The 18226-nt window shown below is 50.7% G+C and overlaps 1 protein-coding gene across 1 annotated transcript in view; it reads left to right on the top strand.

Moving 5' to 3' along the window:
• The window catches only part of AHCYL1 (adenosylhomocysteinase like 1), a 30552-nt gene extending 13045 nt beyond the window's left edge, over positions 1-17507 (top strand). Inside the window, exons 2-17 of the mRNA XM_036453362.2 lie at positions 4241-4352; positions 5850-5993; positions 6930-7030; positions 7412-7514; positions 8446-8540; positions 9078-9184; positions 9930-10046; positions 10248-10311; positions 11317-11405; positions 11722-11792; positions 12132-12226; positions 12313-12411; positions 13286-13354; positions 13485-13563; positions 14637-14757; positions 15529-17507. Of these exons, the coding sequence (XP_036309255.1) occupies positions 4241-4352; positions 5850-5993; positions 6930-7030; positions 7412-7514; positions 8446-8540; positions 9078-9184; positions 9930-10046; positions 10248-10311; positions 11317-11405; positions 11722-11792; positions 12132-12226; positions 12313-12411; positions 13286-13354; positions 13485-13563; positions 14637-14757; positions 15529-15535 (1473 nt within the window). The 3' untranslated portion in view covers positions 15536-17507. The remainder of the gene's footprint in view (positions 1-4240; positions 4353-5849; positions 5994-6929; positions 7031-7411; positions 7515-8445; positions 8541-9077; positions 9185-9929; positions 10047-10247; positions 10312-11316; positions 11406-11721; positions 11793-12131; positions 12227-12312; positions 12412-13285; positions 13355-13484; positions 13564-14636; positions 14758-15528) is intronic.
• The last annotated feature ends 719 nt before the right edge of the window (positions 17508-18226 follow it).

Here is an 18226-nt window from a genome sequence, read left to right as displayed (position 1 = left end):
AATCTGTGTATTGAAAGTTATCATAATAAATTCAGAGAAATAAGTAGAACAACAGTGGTGGTGGTGAGCTGGGGGGAGGCAGGGGTTTATTGTTAAAGTTATAGGTATGTTCCAGGAACCTAGATTTCTTCAGTCACCTGCACAAAAAATGTTTTTAATTTTTGACAATTCAATGTCGGGCACAGAGAAGAATGGCTGACATGTTTTCATATACAATAATATCGATGGTGGGTTGAGGATGAGGACAATACGGACAGGTCGCTAGCTGAATTGACATGGAAACCTGGTCCGGATGTGTGTGATGCTGTGTTGTAGGTTGTGGTTTTCAAAAGATTGGGAAGCCCTCCCCTGCCCCGCCGTAGCCAGCAGCCTCTTTCTCTGCCTGCTGGCAGCTGGCAGCGCAGATCACTCGTTTCACCAGATCACGTCAGGAGAGAAAGGAGCAGGGAACTGTGCTGTCTCGTGTGAGGAGATGGAGTGGCTGTGGGGGTAAAGCTGCTCTTTGGCACAGGTTTTCAAGCTTTATGTTCTTTCCTCACCGCTGAGTGACTCAGCAGAGAGGGCCCGGTGCTGCCTCTCCCTTTCCTCCCCCGATGCCGATGAAGCATCAAGTTGAACCCCATTTGGAAGGAGTGTTCTTACTGGAACTGGATTCTAGCGGTGTGTGTTATGTCCTGTTCCTATTGAGACACGGAGGCGGGTGGAGTGGGGGAGAGACGTGTGCTGTGATTCGCTTGCCCATTCCTTGCTCCCCAGAAACTCAGGCCCCATCTGGGGTGACTGGGAACTTAGAAAACTTGAGACGGGACTGAGGACCTGGCCGCTCGGAGACTGGTTTCTGCTCTGGGAATAGAAGTGACTGTCGCGGCTGCAGATCACTCCATGGCCTGAGCGTGATTCCCGTGATATGAAGTGTTTTCTAGGGATGTACCTGAACCTTGTCAGGAAGGGGGTGCCCTTTTTTGGGGGACATTTCTTTTATCCAATTGGAAGTCTGAAAGATGTTTGGACTTCTGTAGTTCTTGTACCCAGAGTGGGTGTTCGTTGATTACTGTTCCTTTGGATCCACTTGAACTGGGAATCAGACCGATCACTGGTAATGCTTCCACCGGTATAGGCTGGCAGCCATACGCTCTGCCTTCCCTGTGAGGAGAGAACCTGTAGACTCTGGAGAACGGGTAAGTGGGCCAGAGGATGTGAGAGAGAGGGCTTACCGAGGATGCGCTGGGAATCGGGAGGAGCCATAGCACACTGCTCAGTAATTGGCCTTTCCAGCTTTCTATAATAGCTTCTGGCAGTCACCTTTTTGTTCAGTTGCTAAGGGTTAGCTAAGAAATATACTGACTATAATTTTTAAACGTAAAAATGTGCATGTTCCCAAAGAAGCAGTAAAATGCTGTGACCAACCCATTTGTGTTGTCATTAATCTCACTGTGGGTCAGAGCACATCTACAGATTGGAAGGGACCATCTTTCCTTTCATCAATCTTCCTGGAGTGGCAGTGGGTACTTAGCGGGCGCCTACCAAACGTGCTGACAAAGAACATACTCGGTGAGCACCGTGCTGCTCACCATCCCGTGGCCAGTGAGTCACAGTGGGATTTTGGTAAATCAAGAGCTAAAAGGCAAAATTGGGTGGGGCCTGGGAAGTGAGTATAACTAAGCTATTGAACATCTGAGTAGCTCCATCCGGTGGTTGTGGAAGTAAACTTCTCAGTTCCTTATTGGCATCAACTGCACGAGTGGTAACACATCCGTCTTCTCTGGAGGCCTACAGCTCCTGGGGTGCCTGCGATTCCTTTTTCTGGGTGAGTTCTGCACAGCAGTTCTTCCTGCTCCCTGGGTATAGCACGCTACACGGCCTGCATGTGATTAGTTCTGAAGGCACAGCCAGTGACGGCTGTAGTTGGAGAATGGGTCAATCGGATCTTCTGTCTGGCCTGCCTCAGATGTGAAGTACTAGTAGTTCAAGAATGAATGCTGGTGTGCGAGGTGTGGTAAGGCTGTTTTATAGGGTGGTGAAACTGGATAGAAACCAGACACAAAATAGTTCTGTAGCAGGCCTTTCTGATTTTCAGCTACCTAGCTCCTTTTCCTGTCTCCCCCCCCTCCCCCCAATAATCTTTCGTCCTGGCATTGCCCTCACGTCTGGGTTGAAGAAACTGCAGGACACCAGTGAAGACTTCATGATCAGAAGAAATCGTGATAGTGAGAAGTAATGTGAACAGAACAACGTTGCAATCATCTTTGGCTTCGATGCAGGGAGGCCAACCCAGTTAGGAGCTGTTAGAGATCTGGTCCCAAAGCTGCTTTTGACAACAGTGTTTTTATTTACACTGTGAAGAGGAACAACACTCCAGAGGCACTGCGCCAAGAGAAAGACCGGGCTCCTGGCCGTGCAGCCACAGTTGGGACCCAGTTCTCTGCAGCCTGGAGGTTTGGGGTGGGAGAGGAGCCGGGTCCTCATGCGTCTTTATAAGCCATGAACAGATGAAAAAGCTACAAGACGGGACAGCCACCCAGGCCGTGTCGTGACTTGAGTTAGCATTCTCTGCACTTTAAGGATGGGCCGCGTTTATCATCTAAGGGCTGGGGCTTGCCCTGCTTCGCAAGCTGCTGGCCGCACAGTCTGATCTTTTTAGCGGGAAGATTCGCTCAGCTTTAGGCGACTGATGAACTCTAGTAATGCAAGGTGGACTGACTGCTCGGGTCTTAGGGTGCTGAAGAAACATGTCTGTCTTGCCACAGTTGCCCCTCCTTTTTATTAAAAAAAAAAAATTGCAAATGTTCCTGCAGTTCCCTCCCTGGCCCCTGTCTGGGAACATACCCGGAACCTTTTGAAAAAATACCCACAGGGGAGGAAGCCTTACGTAACAGCCTGGCCGCCAGCAGCTTCCCAGATAGGCTGTGAGGGAGGAGCAACGAGGCTGAGGGAGGACGGGCTGCCTTCTGGAGTGTTCAGCATCCTATGATGGTCTCCTGACTGTTTTTTCCTGCCACCAGAATCAAGGGTGAAAGTCATTACCTTGGTCCTGGATTAGTCTCTTCAGTAGAACTAGCTCTGCTGACTGCAGTCAAGTGACCATGCAGTGGGAAATCCTGTGCAGAAAGAAGGCACTCGCTGAGCTGTGGCCACTCAGTGAGGGGAGGTTTTGTATGTGTTTTTGTTTTAAGAAAGTCAGTTGTGCTTTTGGCACTTAAACTAGTTAAAGTCCATTTAATTTTAACCAGGAGAGGAGAGCTTACCCTGGGAGAGCTTCCATTTCCAGAGATGTTTGCTGGAGACGTTGCTTAGTGGATTCTCCATGGTTTAGTCAGACTGGGAGGGAAATCCGACCCCTTCTCCTTTCTAGGAGCTGAAGTTTAAAAGAAAGTGTTTTTCAGGGTATGAATAGGACTTCAGGAGGAAGGTGTAAATCATTTATAGAATAAATTCATTCACTTGAGAAACACCCATTAATTTGCCTATAAATAATGTTAATTGTAAGCTATTTGCAGTTTATTAAAGCTGTTTTTTAAGTATCTTTAAACAATGACCAAGTTCTGGTTTATTTCACTTAAGGAAGTTTTTAATGCAGCATTTACCAAGTCATTATTGTCTCCTACCTTCAAATTAGTCCTAATTGGCTGGAATTGACTATGGTGTGTATGAGTGTTTTAATTTCTCTCTCTTTAGAATAGTCTGGTATTTTACCAGATATGGAGGTCTGGGGTGTGACCTTGGCTTTGTGGAGGGTAGGTGCATGGTTGGCCTCTGACCCCAGTGCTCATTGCCATCAAGCATCTTCGTGGTTCTCTCCAAAGAGAAGACCATGGCTAACTTCAGGATAAGAATGTGTTACAAGAGAATATTCTGAGAACAAGAAAGAAAAAAAAGCAGAAGCAATATGAGATTATGCCTGTGTTTTTTTGTTTGTTTGTTTTAATTGAGTTAGGAGGGCAGGGTAAAGGGTTATAAGAGGAAAGAAAACTTCATGGAATACGGGAAGGAAAATTTGTGAAATTGGACAGAAACCAAAAAAAGTTGGGTCTTTAGCCACCCCTACCCCAAAAAACAATTTCTGCTGAAGCAATGGGGCGGAGACAGTAATGGGCCGTCGGGAAGTGTCAGAAGGCAGCCTGGCGGGATGAGGGGAGCTGCTGGCTTGGTGGTGGGGGCCACCTGGTAATAGCTTTTAGGGAGGACAGTGTGTGGCCTTAAAATGGGACCTCTCACAGAATCCTTTGTCTTCCTCTTACAGCAAATCCAGTTTGCCGATGACATGCAGGAGTTCACCAAGTTCCCCACCAAGACAGGCCGCCGCTCTCTGTCGAGGTCCATCTCTCAGTCCTCCACCGACAGCTACAGCTCAGGTAGGTGAGGCCTCGGGCACTGCTATCTCCTGTTCCGGAGCCGGAGCCGGAAGCAGTTCTCTCCCAGGGCGCTTATCCAGGATCTGCACACACCTCTGTCAGGGCTGCCATCTCTGCTGGAAGCCGGTCATTAGTGGTTGGGCAATGGGACTGTTCCCAGCCAGCCTTGTCGCTGGGGACGCTTTTGTAATCTTGAGGCTTTCTTCCCAGCCTGTCTCCGTGTGTGGTCTGTGGCTGTGCCTGGCTGGTAGTTCTGGGAGGGTTCCCGCTCCCACGTTCGTCTGTTTACCCGCCCACATTACCAAAGGAGAAAATCAATGGTGTTTTGGCTGACAAAACTGGCCTTGAAAAGAGGTGTACTTTGGTAATTTCTGAGCATAATTTCTGATCTTTATATAAAATAGTCCCTGCCTCCAAGAACTGCTTGAATTGTACCAGTAAAGATTAGTCTATTCCGGCGCCCTTCATTTCCTGTGTTATCCTCTCTGCTGAAGTATCCTCCCCATTTACCTCTGCAGTGGGGAAGACTACTGTGGCTCCAGCTCTGTTTCTTCCTACTTCTTCCCTCCTGACTTAGCCCCATGGAGGTGGTCCTTTTTTAAAAAATATGAGGAAGGGAGAGTGACAAATAGAAACATTGATGAGTGAGTAACATCTGCCGGCTGCCTCCTGCACTACTGGAGACTGAGCCCAAAACCCAGGCATGTGCCCTGACCAGGAACTGAACCAGTGACTTCTTAGTTCATGGATCAGTTCTCAACCACTGAGCCACACCAGCCAGGCTGTGGTCTTCTGTGCCCTTCTCACCTTTAGAGAGGTACCAGAAGGTTCACTGGGAAAGGATATAGAAGCTGAGAGTTTGTGTGCCTGAGAGACACAGCACTGGACGGTGTGAGGGGCTCCTCATTTAGGGCCCCCCCTCCCCTTTGTGCACAACTTAGTATAAAAGCCCTCGTAAGATTGTCTTTCCACTTTCCTCCATATTTGTGATTCTCAAAGTGTGGCCCTCCGAACAGCAGCAGCAGCACTTGTTAGAAATGTCAGTTTTGGGTTCCGCCTGAGACCTGAAGGGGCTTCTGGTGAGCTGTGCTTTAACAAACCTTCCACGAGATTCTGACAGATGCTTTAGGTGCTTAAGTTTGAGACGGATATCTACGGAAGTAGCATTCCTGTGTGCCCTAGCTTACTCTCCCATTCTGCCATGGCTAGTCCCATGCAGGTGGGAGCCAGGGAGCCGATGCTCTGGGATTCACTAGACCCGTGGCTCCTCATCGCAGGCACTAAAGGCGGAGTGTCATTGGGGCGGTGACAGGGCCTCAGCCCTGAAAGGTCACAGCTTAGTGGATTCCCCCATTTACCAGGCCCAGGGAGCAGGTCTGGGAGCGAGGACCACGTGGTGCAGTGAAGGATGTTGACCTGAGTGAAGTGAGAGTCCCTGGGGCCGCACTCGGTGGAGTGGGGGCCACTGAGGTTTCTCTGTTCTCCTTCCTGCTCTAGCGGCGTCCTACACAGACAGCTCTGATGATGAGGTCTCCCCCCGGGATAAGCAGCAAACCAACTCCAAGGGCAGCAGCAATTTCTGCGTGAAGAACATCAAGCAGGCGGAATTTGGACGCCGGGAGATTGAGATCGCAGAGCAAGGTAAAGGAAGGGAGCGGGCAGGGACCAGAAGCAGCCACTTCTGGTCATCGGACCACACAGCTTGAGGCTTGAGAGCTAACTTGAAAGTCTCGGGGGATACCCAGCATCCTGGACTTCTGTACAGAGGCATCTCTTTGCGGGGCTTGAGCCTCAGGACTCTTGTCCTTGCCCTCCTGCTTCCTGTTCTCAGCATGTGGTCATGTTTCTGTTCCCCCCGCCCCCCTCTCCGTGGCACCAAGTCCAGAGATATGGCTGCAGCGTCAGCAAGTCTGGGCTCACTGCTGAGAGGTGGTTGGTTCTGCGGGATCTGGCCCAGCCTCGAGCTCTGGGCCCAGATTTCTCAGAAACAGCACCGTGGGAGTGTTTTCGGCAGGATGTGGGGACCTAGGGCCTCAGTTGCTCTTCGGTCCTGAGCACCCTCTGCTGGAGCAAGAGTGGAAATGACTAATAGTCGGTCAAATCGTGGTTGCTGCGTCCCAGACCCCGGGAGGCCTCCTCACTCTCGTGTTGCTTTCCCCTGAGCTGTACTGTCCTGGAGAGACTGAGATGGGTTAGACAGCATGGCACGACAGGAGCCAGGGGCTCTGCGGGGGGCAGGCTTCTGCCTGGTGCGAGGGGCATATGCAGGAGCCCAGGGCCACTGCCACGACGGCTGCCCTCTCTCCCAAGTGCATGGTGACACTCACCCTTCCTCTGGTTAGTTTTGAGGATTTACTTCATTCTCTGCTCAGCCCTTTGCACAGAAGGCAGAAATTCCAAGTGATTGGATGACAACCCCCCACTGCTGTTTTGAAGCTGCCAGTTATCAGATCAGAACTCTGCTGAGTTTTTCTACCTCGTCTCGCCGCCTCTCAGCAGATCCAGACCCGCCCTCGCCGGGCAGGAGTTGTGAGCCTGCCAGTGCAGACCTAGCTCAAATCCTCTGTTCTTTCACAGACATGTCTGCTCTGATTTCACTCAGGAAACGCGCTCAGGGGGAGAAGCCCTTGGCTGGTGCTAAAATAGTGGGCTGTACACACATCACAGCCCAGACTGCGGTGAGTTGGTTGGGAGAAAACAGAGGGACTTCTGATGAGGGGGGGAATAACTACTTTTTTAAAAACTTACTTTTCCTTCCCAATCTATCCAGCCTCCAAATGCTGTACTGTTAAGATGGTTACTCAATACGGGGCTTTCTACTGTGTATGGGTGCAGCCTACTTGTAACAACCTTGAGCTAGGGAGATCTAGTTTTGCAAAAATAGGATTGATATAAGTGTCACTAAGACTTTTAGGAACATAGCTTTTGGGCAGTGGTAGATACCAGTGTGCTGTCTCGCTGGATTACACCCCGTGGCCCTGTCGCTGCGGAGTCGCTGGGTAGGTTCTCTGACACGCCCCGCCTGCCCCGTCCTCACCCTCTCCTGTGCATCTTCGCAGGTGTTGATTGAGACGCTGTGTGCACTGGGAGCCCAGTGCCGCTGGTCTGCCTGCAACATCTATTCCACGCAGAACGAAGTGGCTGCAGCGCTGGCTGAGGCGGGTAAGTCTCAGCTTTTGTTGTTGTTGTTCTTACCAGCTTTGCCTCAAGATAATTTTCCAAACATAACTTTTATGTATCACAATCGTCTCTACAGTGCCATGTCTGTCTCAGGGCTGTAAAATTTGGAGGACAATAAAAATTTATCAACAGGAAGAAAATGTATAATAAAATTAAGGTTCATGTCCATGATGGAATATTACATAGCGTTGACAGGGATCTTTGAAAAGACTAATACATGGGGAAGTGCCCGTTCTAATATTAAATGGATGAGGAAGAATGTTAACATGTACGAGCTCAGCAGGTCTCCTTCCACCCAGGGTGCACCCCTTTTGGAGAACACCAGCAGTGCCTTCCGCACTGATAGCACGTTAGCTGCTTTGGTCTCACTGTTACCATGGGACTGTGTGACCTCTCAGGAGTTCAATTAACATAAGACCATGGTCATTGTCACATGTTCAAAAGAAAATCACTGCAAAGTTTCCTTAAGGCTCTTACCTCTCCCTAGGATGCTCAGAAAGCAGCTTTATAACACTTCCGTTTGTCTTATTTACTTTTCTCTGGTGTTTATCACAAAAAATTGAGGAGGTTCCAGAAAAAACAAAACACCATAATCCTGCTACCCAGAGACAGTTTGACCATTTAAAAAATTTTCTATTCACTTTACAGAGGTGACCTAACTCTCAATATGTGTGCGATTTTATAACCCAGCTAGCATCATCAGAAGCGGTTCTCCGCGGCCCTGCGAGCTTGGGCAGCGCTGTTTGTCCTGCTCAGCCGCGTGGACGAGTGCTTTCACCTCAGAGGCGCTGCTGTGCTTCTGCCCTCCCTCAGCTGTTGCCTCCAGCACAGTTTCTGTAGCCCTTCCAGAGAGCGGTGCTGGTATAGGACACGCCCTGAGGAGGAAGCAGCTGACCCATGTCCGTCTGTGCAGGAGTCGCCGTGTTCGCGTGGAAGGGCGAGTCGGAAGACGACTTCTGGTGGTGCATCGACCGCTGTGTGAACATGGACGGCTGGCAAGCCAACATGGTAATCATGCGCATTCATGCTACACACGACAAGGCAGTTGTTTCCTTTCCTCCCTCGAAGCATGGTTCCCTGACTATGTTTTGGAAATTTGGTCTGACACACTTGCTTCGTTGCCAAAGTGTTTAGCCTGCTACCTATTCAGAGTGGGTCTGAGCACCGCTCTGAGGACTGACGGAGCAGGTGGGGGCAGGGGAAGCCAGCCTGGCAGAAGGAGACAGCAGGAAGTGATGTGGTCCCTCTGCGGAGTAGAGTCTCGCTCCTTCCTTCCTGCCCCGACTCCTTTGGCACTGAAAGGGGCTGTATATTTCAAGACTCAGCTAAAAATGAGTGTGTGAGTAGCCTAACACTCTTCACTAGAGTCTAGAACAAAGTCAGGCATCCTTTTACCCATTTGACACCAACAGACTGTGCTGCTCACTGTCCCAGCCCGCTCCGGAGCTCGGAGCAGGGCTCTGTCACTAGCGCAGAAAGAGGTTCGCAGTTCCCCCCAGCTCTAGCAGCCTGAATGCCCATAGAAGTCTTCTGGCTGTTCTGTAGATCCTGGATGATGGGGGAGACTTAACCCACTGGGTTTATAAGAAGTATCCAAACGTGTTTAAGAAGATCCGAGGCATTGTGGAAGAGAGCGTGACTGGTGTGCACAGGTAACAGACGCTGGAGTAGCCGCCCCGTGTCCTTGCTCAGAGAGTTCCTCTGGGCTCTCTCAGGCTGTAGGGCGTGTTTCAGACCTGTAGGTGTTGAGTAGTTACTTTGAAAAACCCAGGAGACCCTAAAAGGAAGTTATTCCAGGTTCTAGCTCACGTTTTTCTCTCCCACTTACTCCACTGTGATTCTCAACCAGTGTTGGGAGGTAGGGAGTATGTCTTGAAAAACTGTATTCAATATTGTATTATAATTTTATACTTGAAATAGAAAAAATTCTATTGTGAAACTGATGTCAGATACGCTACAAAAAAGAAAACTGGGCAAAATATTCTCGGCTTGTCAGAGTACCTAAATGATGCTTGCAAAAGTGTTTCTCAGTTGGGGGCACGTGGCACGTTGCTCTCAAGCACAAGGGAAACGGATCAGAATCCTTGATCATCTTTGTTTATGAGAAGTAGGCATGGTAAAGAGAGACGATGCTGGCCTAAGGACACACATCCCCTTTTATGGAAGGGAAGTAAATTTCTTCAATTGAAAGGATATTTTTTTCCTTCCAAGTAAAAGGGAGGGGGCGGGAGTGACAAGGAAAGTGAGGAGAGATGACAAGGAGATCATCTTGTTTGCTAATATCCTTGGGCATGGCAGGGAGGGAGGGCAGCTGGAGCTTGGAGAGGGTTAGGCAGATGCTGCCACGCATCCTGGTTAGCTGTTAACTGGTTTTGTTTTTGTGGCTTCTCCCTTTAGGCTGTATCAGCTCTCCAAAGCGGGGAAGCTCTGTGTTCCAGCCATGAACGTCAATGATTCTGTTACCAAACAGAAGTTTGATAACTTGTACTGCTGCCGAGAGTCCATTCTGGATGGGTAGGTTGAAGAGCACGGGTATCAGGCTTTCGGGCGTGCACGTGGGCGGGTCTCAGTGCTCTGTCAGTCTTCCTCCGGGTCCGTTCCTTATGGAGCCCAGCCTCTCCGCCCCAGTTCTCACGGGCGTGCCCCCACTTCGAGTTCTGTGCGAGGGACTGGGTTGGAGCTAATGTGTGAACTGAGCCCTGTCTGTCTCCACAGCCTGAAGAGGACCACAGACGTGATGTTTGGGGGGAAGCAGGTGGTGGTGTGTGGCTACGGTGAGGTAACTAGCAGCGCCCGTCTCTTCATGGACTTCCCAGAAATGTCACTGGAGGCTGCGCCCCCAGGGAGGCCCCACTGACGCAGGTTTAAAATGCTCTCAGATCAAGGATCTCAAGACAAGAGCAAAGGTCCTTTATTCAGATGTGAATAAAGACATGGAATGAATCAAGTTCAGGTTTTACCACTTTGTCTTATGAGTTGGGATGTTGGCATCATTTCCCTCTTTTATTTATATATATATATATTCTTTGATTTCAGAGAGGAAGGGAGAGGGAGAGAGAGACAGAAACATCAATGATGAGAGAGAACCATTGATCGGCTGCCTCCTGCACACTCCCACTGGGGATCAAGCCCACAATCCGGGCATGTGCCCTTGATCAGAATTGAACCCAGGACCCTTCAGTCTGCAGGCTGGTGCTCTATCCACTGAGACAAACCAGCTAGGACCATTTCCCTCTTTTATAAGCTTTTTCTGAGACTTAATTCAGGTTACTATGTCGCATTTTAGCCCCACAAGCGTCTGGCAGTGGAGTGTCTCTGCCAGACGCTTCACTGAGCTTTACCACCCTGAACCCGCAGCTGCCTGTCTCTAGGCGAGGGTGGTGAAGGGATTGCGTTGTCAGCAGCGATGGCCCCACGAGTTCCTGTGCTGCTAGGCTGTCCTTGAGTTTAATGCATCTCAGTGAGGGTGCCCAGGTCTTTCTGGACTAAGAAACTAGAGTTACAGTTGCTCTTCTCGGCCTTGTTTCCCTACTGGCAGCACTTTTGTTCCCTTGATCTCATTTACTGTCCCAAGCCCCGCCCTGTATGCAATGGGGAATGTCTCACTAAGGCCACAGCGTAGTCTGGACCTGTCTCCGCTCTGCCTGGGCTGGAGCCTTCGTGCCAGGGCTCGTGAGGTGATTGGCAGCTTCAGGGAGTTAGTGCCCGCCTCCCACAGGGCCTCCCTGCCCGGTGCCCAGGCCCTGGCAGCCCTGATGCCTGACTTCTTTCCCGTGCTCTGTAGGTGGGGAAGGGCTGCTGTGCTGCTCTCAAGGCCCTCGGCGCCATCGTCTACATCACGGAGATCGACCCCATCTGTGCTCTGCAGGCCTGGTAAGCCCGGCGCTCGTTCACCCCACGCACTGTGTCTCTGAGAGTCCGTGAGTGATCGCACGGACCATTGCAGAGCCCTCAGAGGAGGAGGCTGGGGCGCCCTGTCCCTCCAGGGTGATCCCAGGGCCTCTTCGCTTCCGGGGTGCGATCTTGGGGAGTCGGAGGAGGCCAGTGGGTTGTTGAGCATAGTTGTCACTCGCCGTCCCTGAGGGGTGGCCCTGAGTCTGACTCCGGAAAGGAACTTCTAGTCTCGTTTAGTGGCAGCTTCCGGCCCCCGCCCCTGGCTTTGCTCAGAGTGTCCTTCCTGTTCTTCCAGCATGGACGGGTTCAGGGTGGTAAAGCTCAGTGAAGTCATCCGGCAAGTGGACGTGGTGATCACCTGCACAGGTGAGCGTCGTGCTGTCTGCGGGGAATCTCCCTCGGGCTGTCCCCAAGGGGGTCAGACTGACGTCACTTACCGAGGCCCGCGCTCACTTGGTGACTCTGAACTGGAGGGGGCTCTCAGCCTGGGCACGTCCTCAGAACAGAGCTGTCCCCACGGCTCATGCACCGTGCATCTTACACCAGTAGCGTCACCTGAAGAGCTGTTCGTTATGCCACATGCGTGTCTGTCCTCATGTCCGTGCCCTTTAATGCCAGGAACCTCCTCTCCACGTTCTCACTGACAGCGCCCGGCGCCTCTGTTCAGCACCTCTTCAGTCCCTTCAGTCCTTCCTTTTCTTTCAGGAAATAAGAACGTGGTGACGCGGGAGCATCTGGACCGCATGAAAAACAGCTGTATCGTGTGCAACATGGGCCACTCCAACACGGAGATTGATGTGGTGAGGCTTCTCACGCTTTCCCTCTAGGCCTTTGCCCTCTTCCTGTCCCACGAGCCAGTCAGTCACCTGTGCTGTCTGCCTTTCAGACCAGCCTGCGCACCCCGGAGCTGACGTGGGAGCGGGTCCGTTCTCAGGTGGACCATGTCATCTGGCCCGACGGCAAGCGTGTCGTCCTGCTGGCAGAGGTACGCAGGCAGGGCTGCGCCAGAGCCGAGCATGCGTGGATGGTAAACAGTGAGTCTGTTTCCCAGACCTCAGTGCATAGCAATATACACTGAGTGGCCAGATTATGATGATCTCTGGACTCAGTGTGTGTGTGTGTGTGTGTGTGTGTGTGTGTGTATTAGGGGCCCGGTGTATGAATTCGTGCATGGGTGGGGTCCAACCAGCCTGGTCATGGGGAGGGGACATGGGCGGTTTGCCAGCCTGCCTGCTGGTCAACTCCTGGTTGAGGGGATAATTTGCAGATTAGCCTTTATTATATAGGATATACACTGAGTGGCCATATTATTCATTTAGCGATCATAATAATCTGGCCACTCAGTGTATTTCTCAAATGGTCTGGTTCCCAAAGTAGAATCACTCCCAGAACTATCTACTTTTTTTTTTTTTTTTTAATATATTTTATTGATTTTGTACAGAGAGGAAGGGAGAGAGATAGAGAGCTAGAAACATCGATGAGAGAGAGTCATCGATCAGCCGCCTCTTGCACACCCCCCACTGGGGATATGCCCGCAACCAAGGTACATGCCCTTGACCAGAATCGAACCCGGGACCTTTCAGTCCCCAAGCCGACGCTCTATCCATTGAGCGAAACCGGTCTCGGCCAGAACTATCTACTTTTGACTAAGTAACTTACTGCTTCCTGACTACAACTGAGGCTTCAGCTTCTCAGACTCAGGACTTGCAAAAAGCAAGACACAGGTGGCCTGGAAGGGACTCTTCCTCCACCTGCTGAGCCCAGGGCAGAAAGGGTCCCCCTGCATTTGCATGACCTGCTGCCTTTGGCATGTGAGATGGGACAGCACCCTCACCCAGGACTCCCTTTTCTCTCCCCAGGGCCGCCTGCTCAACCTAAGCTGCTCCACAGTCCCCACCTTTGTCCTGTCCATCACGGCCACCACACAGGTACGTGACATCATGCCCCTTGTCCTGCACTGAGATGAGCAGACGGGCCCACAGTAGTGGTCCAGGGAGAGGGCCCTGCTGTGTCGCTGCCTGCGAAGTGTGTGTTTTCTGAGCCTCTCCTCCCACGTAGGCTTTGGCGCTGATAGAGCTCTACAATGCCCCCGAGGGACGCTACAAGCAAGACGTGTACTTGCTGCCCAAGAAAATGGGTGAGTTAAACCAGCAGAAACCCCTGTGGTCCCGGCCAGTTGCGTGGTTTGGTCAGATGAGCACCCTAAAGGCATGGGAGTCAGGGCGGTTCTAGTCCCTGTTACGACACTGAGGCTTTGGGCCTCAGGACAAGTTCTAAGCTCCATGAGCTGCGGTTTGGTTTTTAATCAGTAAAGTGAGAGCGGTACTGCGTACATCGCAGAACTGTAGTGAGAGTCCCACTACTGAGTGAGAGTGCTTAGCACTCAGTGTGTGGGCAGGTGCTCTTCCTGCGCGCAGCGAGGAGGTCCGTCAGCTTCGCACTCTGCCGCCAAGTGCAGCTGGGACCACAGTGAGCAGCAGAGGACAAAGCAGCCTGGATCATGCTCTGTGTAGATTGCAAACAGCTGTGCTGTGTTCATGTGACATAGTACATCTCTCTAGTTCTTTACCTCCCTGAATTGTGGTGCCCATTCCCCACCTATAACTGATCAGCCTAAATGATCAGTCCTCTTAAAGCTAAAAACTTCGAGTCCTCCTCACCTCCAATAGCTTACCTGAGATCATTTGTTGTTGTTTTCTAATCATATTCATAAAAATGAAGCCCAGGAAGTTTATCATGGAAAAGTAACATTTGTGCCAGCTGTCTTAGAGACTCGATCCTAAGATCAGAGGCCTTGGTGGATCTGGCCCTAAGTGAACGTTGTTGACACAGACCCCTTTGAGCGTCCCGGTGCCCATTGTGATTCATGGATTGACTCTAGTGCGGTTAGGGAAGCTGCTGCAGGAAGGGGAGAGTGGTTCATGCCGCTGAGGTGAGGCCAGAGCTTTGCCAGAGAAGGACGGGGCGGTCCAGGTCTCCCCATGCTGTCATCCTGGCAGATGGCTCTCCAGACGCACTCTGGCTAGACTGGGATACGGTCCCTGCTTAAAAAGGCGGTCGAGGTTGTAAGCACATTTTCAAGTTACAGATTCTCCCAAAAGTATTCTATCCCTTGTCCGTAATCAAAAAAAACTTCAGATGGAAACAGGGAGAGCATACCCAGGAGGCATGTTTGAAACGGAGTCTGCTCCGCCACCTTGTTCTTCCTAGATGAGTACGTTGCCAGCTTGCACCTGCCATCATTTGATGCCCACCTGACAGAGCTGACAGATGACCAAGCAAAATACCTGGGACTCAACAAAAATGGGCCATTCAAACCCAATTATTACAGGTACCTTGGGGGAAAGCAGGTGAAAAGGCTCTTTTCTCCAACATTAAACCAAGCCACCACCAGCTTTCTTAACTAAAGCTAATGTCGTACCTGATTTGGAAGAGTTCAGGAAGTCTGCCGCACTAACAGGGTAGGCAGAGAAATGCTATATCTCTTAGCAAATGTAAAGAGCAAAGGTTTCCTAAAAGTTTGGAGTTTGGGTCTCACCCCTAGAGATTCTTTTTTTAAAAATTTTTATTGATTTTTACAGAGAGGAAGGGAGAGAGAGAGCTAGAAACGTCGATGAGAGAAACACCGACCAGTTGCCTCTTGCACACCCCCTACCGGGGATGTGCCCGCAACCAATGTACATGCCCTTGACCGGAATCGAACCTGGGACCTTTCAGTCCGCAGACCAACGCTCTACCACTGAGCCAAACCGGTTTCGGCTCACCCCTAAAGATTCTGATACAGTTGCTCTGGGATGGGGCCAACTTGTTTTGTAAAAGCTCATAGATTATTCCAAGGTGTAGTCAGTGTTGAAAACACTGACTCCTGTGCCAGGGAGCAGGAGATGAGACCAGAGAGGGCATCGTCAGCAACTGGTGGAAGCGCAGGAAGCTTGATCCCTGGGGAGCGACTGCAGGGACCCCATCCTGGCCGGGGAGGGACCCATCCTGGCTGGGAGGGACCCAGCCTGGCCGGGGAGGGACCCGGGCATTGTGTTTGGCTCTGATTCTTCAGGCTCCCATGGGGAGGACACAGTGCTGAGTCATCCATCTCTCTTTGCAGATACTAATGGACCATGTTACCAAGGACCAGTCCACGTGAACCATACAACTCTACAAGAAATCTTTTTTAAACATCTTTTAGTTTCTTCTTATTCCTTTCCTCTTGGTGTGTGTGTGTGTTTTTTCTATAATTTCATTCTTGTTTTTTCATCTCAACATCCAAGTTCTGCAGACTACATAGGAACTTGCTTCATGGCTCTTTAGGTGAAACTGAGGTTCAGGGTCCTCACCCTAGTCAGTGAAGGAGGATTTTATCCTCCCAGCCCAGAAAGGGAGTCTTTCTTTACCATTTCTGGGGACTTTAGTCTTAATCGGGTACCTTATTCACAGGAAATGTAAGGTACCTTCTAGGTGGAACAATCTGCAATGTCTAATTTGCCTTAAAAGAGCCCACTTCTTAGCTGCTGAGATCAGTGCTCTGTGTCTTCTTCCGAGGAGCAGGGATGGGACCTACCAGCCAGGTAGGCCAGTTGCAGGTGGTGCATGTCAGCCCCCCCAGGTGTTCAGCCCTGTCTCCTGCGTGAAGGTGGTGTGTCCGGTTCAGATACATGCTCAGTGAGTGTTGCTTGTTAAGATCCAATAGGCCCACGTGGATTAGAACAGCCCTTTCTCCAGACGTCCTCATTTTCACATCTTTAACCAGACTGCACTCTATTAAGTTGAGTTCTGTTCCCTAGCATTTGTTTCTGTTGTACCAAAAAAAAGAAAAAAAAGAAAAAAGTAAGACATGTTTAGTGTTAACGCTGAGAAACTGCTTGGGTGGCTAGTTGGTATCAGTGTTTCTTTTAAAGCTTTGGCGCTAAGAGGGCAGAATTGAGTCTAGAGCAATGTGGGTCTCCAACTCTGATAAATCCCTGTTTCTAGCCCACAGCTTATAGCTTCAGCGATCTGGGGCCATAACAGCCAACTCTCCCAGCTCTGCCCTACAGCTCGCGCTGAAGGCAAATTTCTTGAACCGTTACTCAGTACAAAGCACTGAGCTCTGTCTTTAGGATTTATCCCTCAAGAGCAAATTTCTGGCCAGCTATGCTTATGCAACCTAACATAACTAAAGGAGCTAGAGTGGGAGGAGGCGGGATACATCCACACTGGGCCACGGGGAGGGAAGGCCAGTCCCAGGTAACGTCCTGGGACTGTAGGCCCCATCTAGCATTAGTTCTGCAGCAGTGGTACCACTTTTGATGGACACGTGTCACACAAACTTGCTGAACTAAGGTCGTAACGGGCAGTTTGTGTGGAGAGAGTGATCAGCCGGCCTGGCTCACGCTCTGGACTCCCCAGAGAGGCTCTCGCAGCCTCAGAGCTGCATCCCCGTGCCATGCATCTGCTCCAGCGTTTCTGCATGGTCACGTGAGCTTTAGGTCACGCGCTTTAAGTATATACGCCCCAGGACCCTGACTTCTCAGCTCGCTCTAGCCTGTGACCCTTCAAAACGGGGCCAGGATTAGTGCGAGGTGCTAGGAATTGCCGTCTCCCGCGCCACTGATCAGGGAGACAGACATTAATTAAAACAGGAATATCATACCAGGGGACAATGGTCTTGCCAAACTTTTTCCTTTTCCTCTCCTGTTCCTTCCACTCCTTGCCCGTGTGACCATGCTTGCTTCTCTGTAGATGCTAAGGGTTCCAGCCCTTTCCCCCAGGGCATGTAACCAGCCAATCAGAACACCACATCCTTTAGGGGAAGTAACCTGGCCAACGGGTGTCCAGCTCTGCTGGAGGGAAGGGGCCCAGGTCCTGCTGCCCTCTGGCCAGCCCCTGCCCCCACATCTATTACTGTGTCCATAGGAACAATAGGTAAGGGCTCCGTCTCTGTCAAGCCATGTAACAAGGACACGGTGGGCAAACGTCTGGCCCAGAGGCAGCATGTGGAAAGCAACTTGGGAGGAACAAGTTTATTTTGTATTGAATGATTTTTAATGAATGCAATATTAATCCTTGCAGATGAGCAATAATCATTAAAGTTAATTAAAACGATAAGACCACCTTGGAAGTCTGTCATTCTTGGTTGAACAGCACAGCTTCGTTAGAACCTGTTTTCTAGACCGGGACCAGTCCTCTAATTGTTCTGGATGGTGGGCCAGAGGGCCTTGGATTTGCCATCCTCTGATCTGTCTTACCCCTCCTCCTGCTGAGCTCTAACCAGGGCTCTCTGCTTCAGCCACCAGGTGGCAGATTTTCTCACGTCTGGTTTGTCACACACGGTCTCTGGCCAACAAAAGATGATAAATTGTAAGTCCACAACGCCTTTTCTGAACCCCTGTGTTTTGAAATTGAGAGTGTTCCAGACTTTTAGGAAACATACAAATATACAATATATTAGTCCCGATTTTTAACTATTTGTCCCACGTCCCGCGGCATTTTAAAAAAGTCCCGACACCTTAAGTTAGACCAACAGGGAAGACAAATGGATCAAGAGCTCGAATGTGTGAGTCCACCTTGAAAGATGCTCAGAAGCAGGTCTGGAACAGATGAGCTTGGAGGAGGAGGAGGACGTGAGTTACGGGCTGGCATGGTGAGGAGGAGCTTCATGAAGACCCAGCTGCCCGGAAGAGGAAGGAAAGGCTGGCCAGGAGCGGGGCTGCGGACACATACCACGTGCAGAAAGGGAAGGGCTCACAAAAGGCATCTCTGGTCCACTCCCGAGGCCAGCGTACAAACACTGACTGCCATCTGTGACTCGGCTGTCTCGCGGTAGC

This window comes from Pipistrellus kuhlii, unplaced genomic scaffold (assembly GCF_014108245.1).
Source record: "Pipistrellus kuhlii isolate mPipKuh1 unplaced genomic scaffold, mPipKuh1.p scaffold_m20_p_24, whole genome shotgun sequence".
Taxonomy (NCBI): Eukaryota; Metazoa; Chordata; class Mammalia; order Chiroptera; family Vespertilionidae; genus Pipistrellus; species Pipistrellus kuhlii.
The sequence above is the reverse complement of the archived record's forward strand: the minus strand, read 5'-3'. Positions and strand labels throughout refer to the sequence as shown.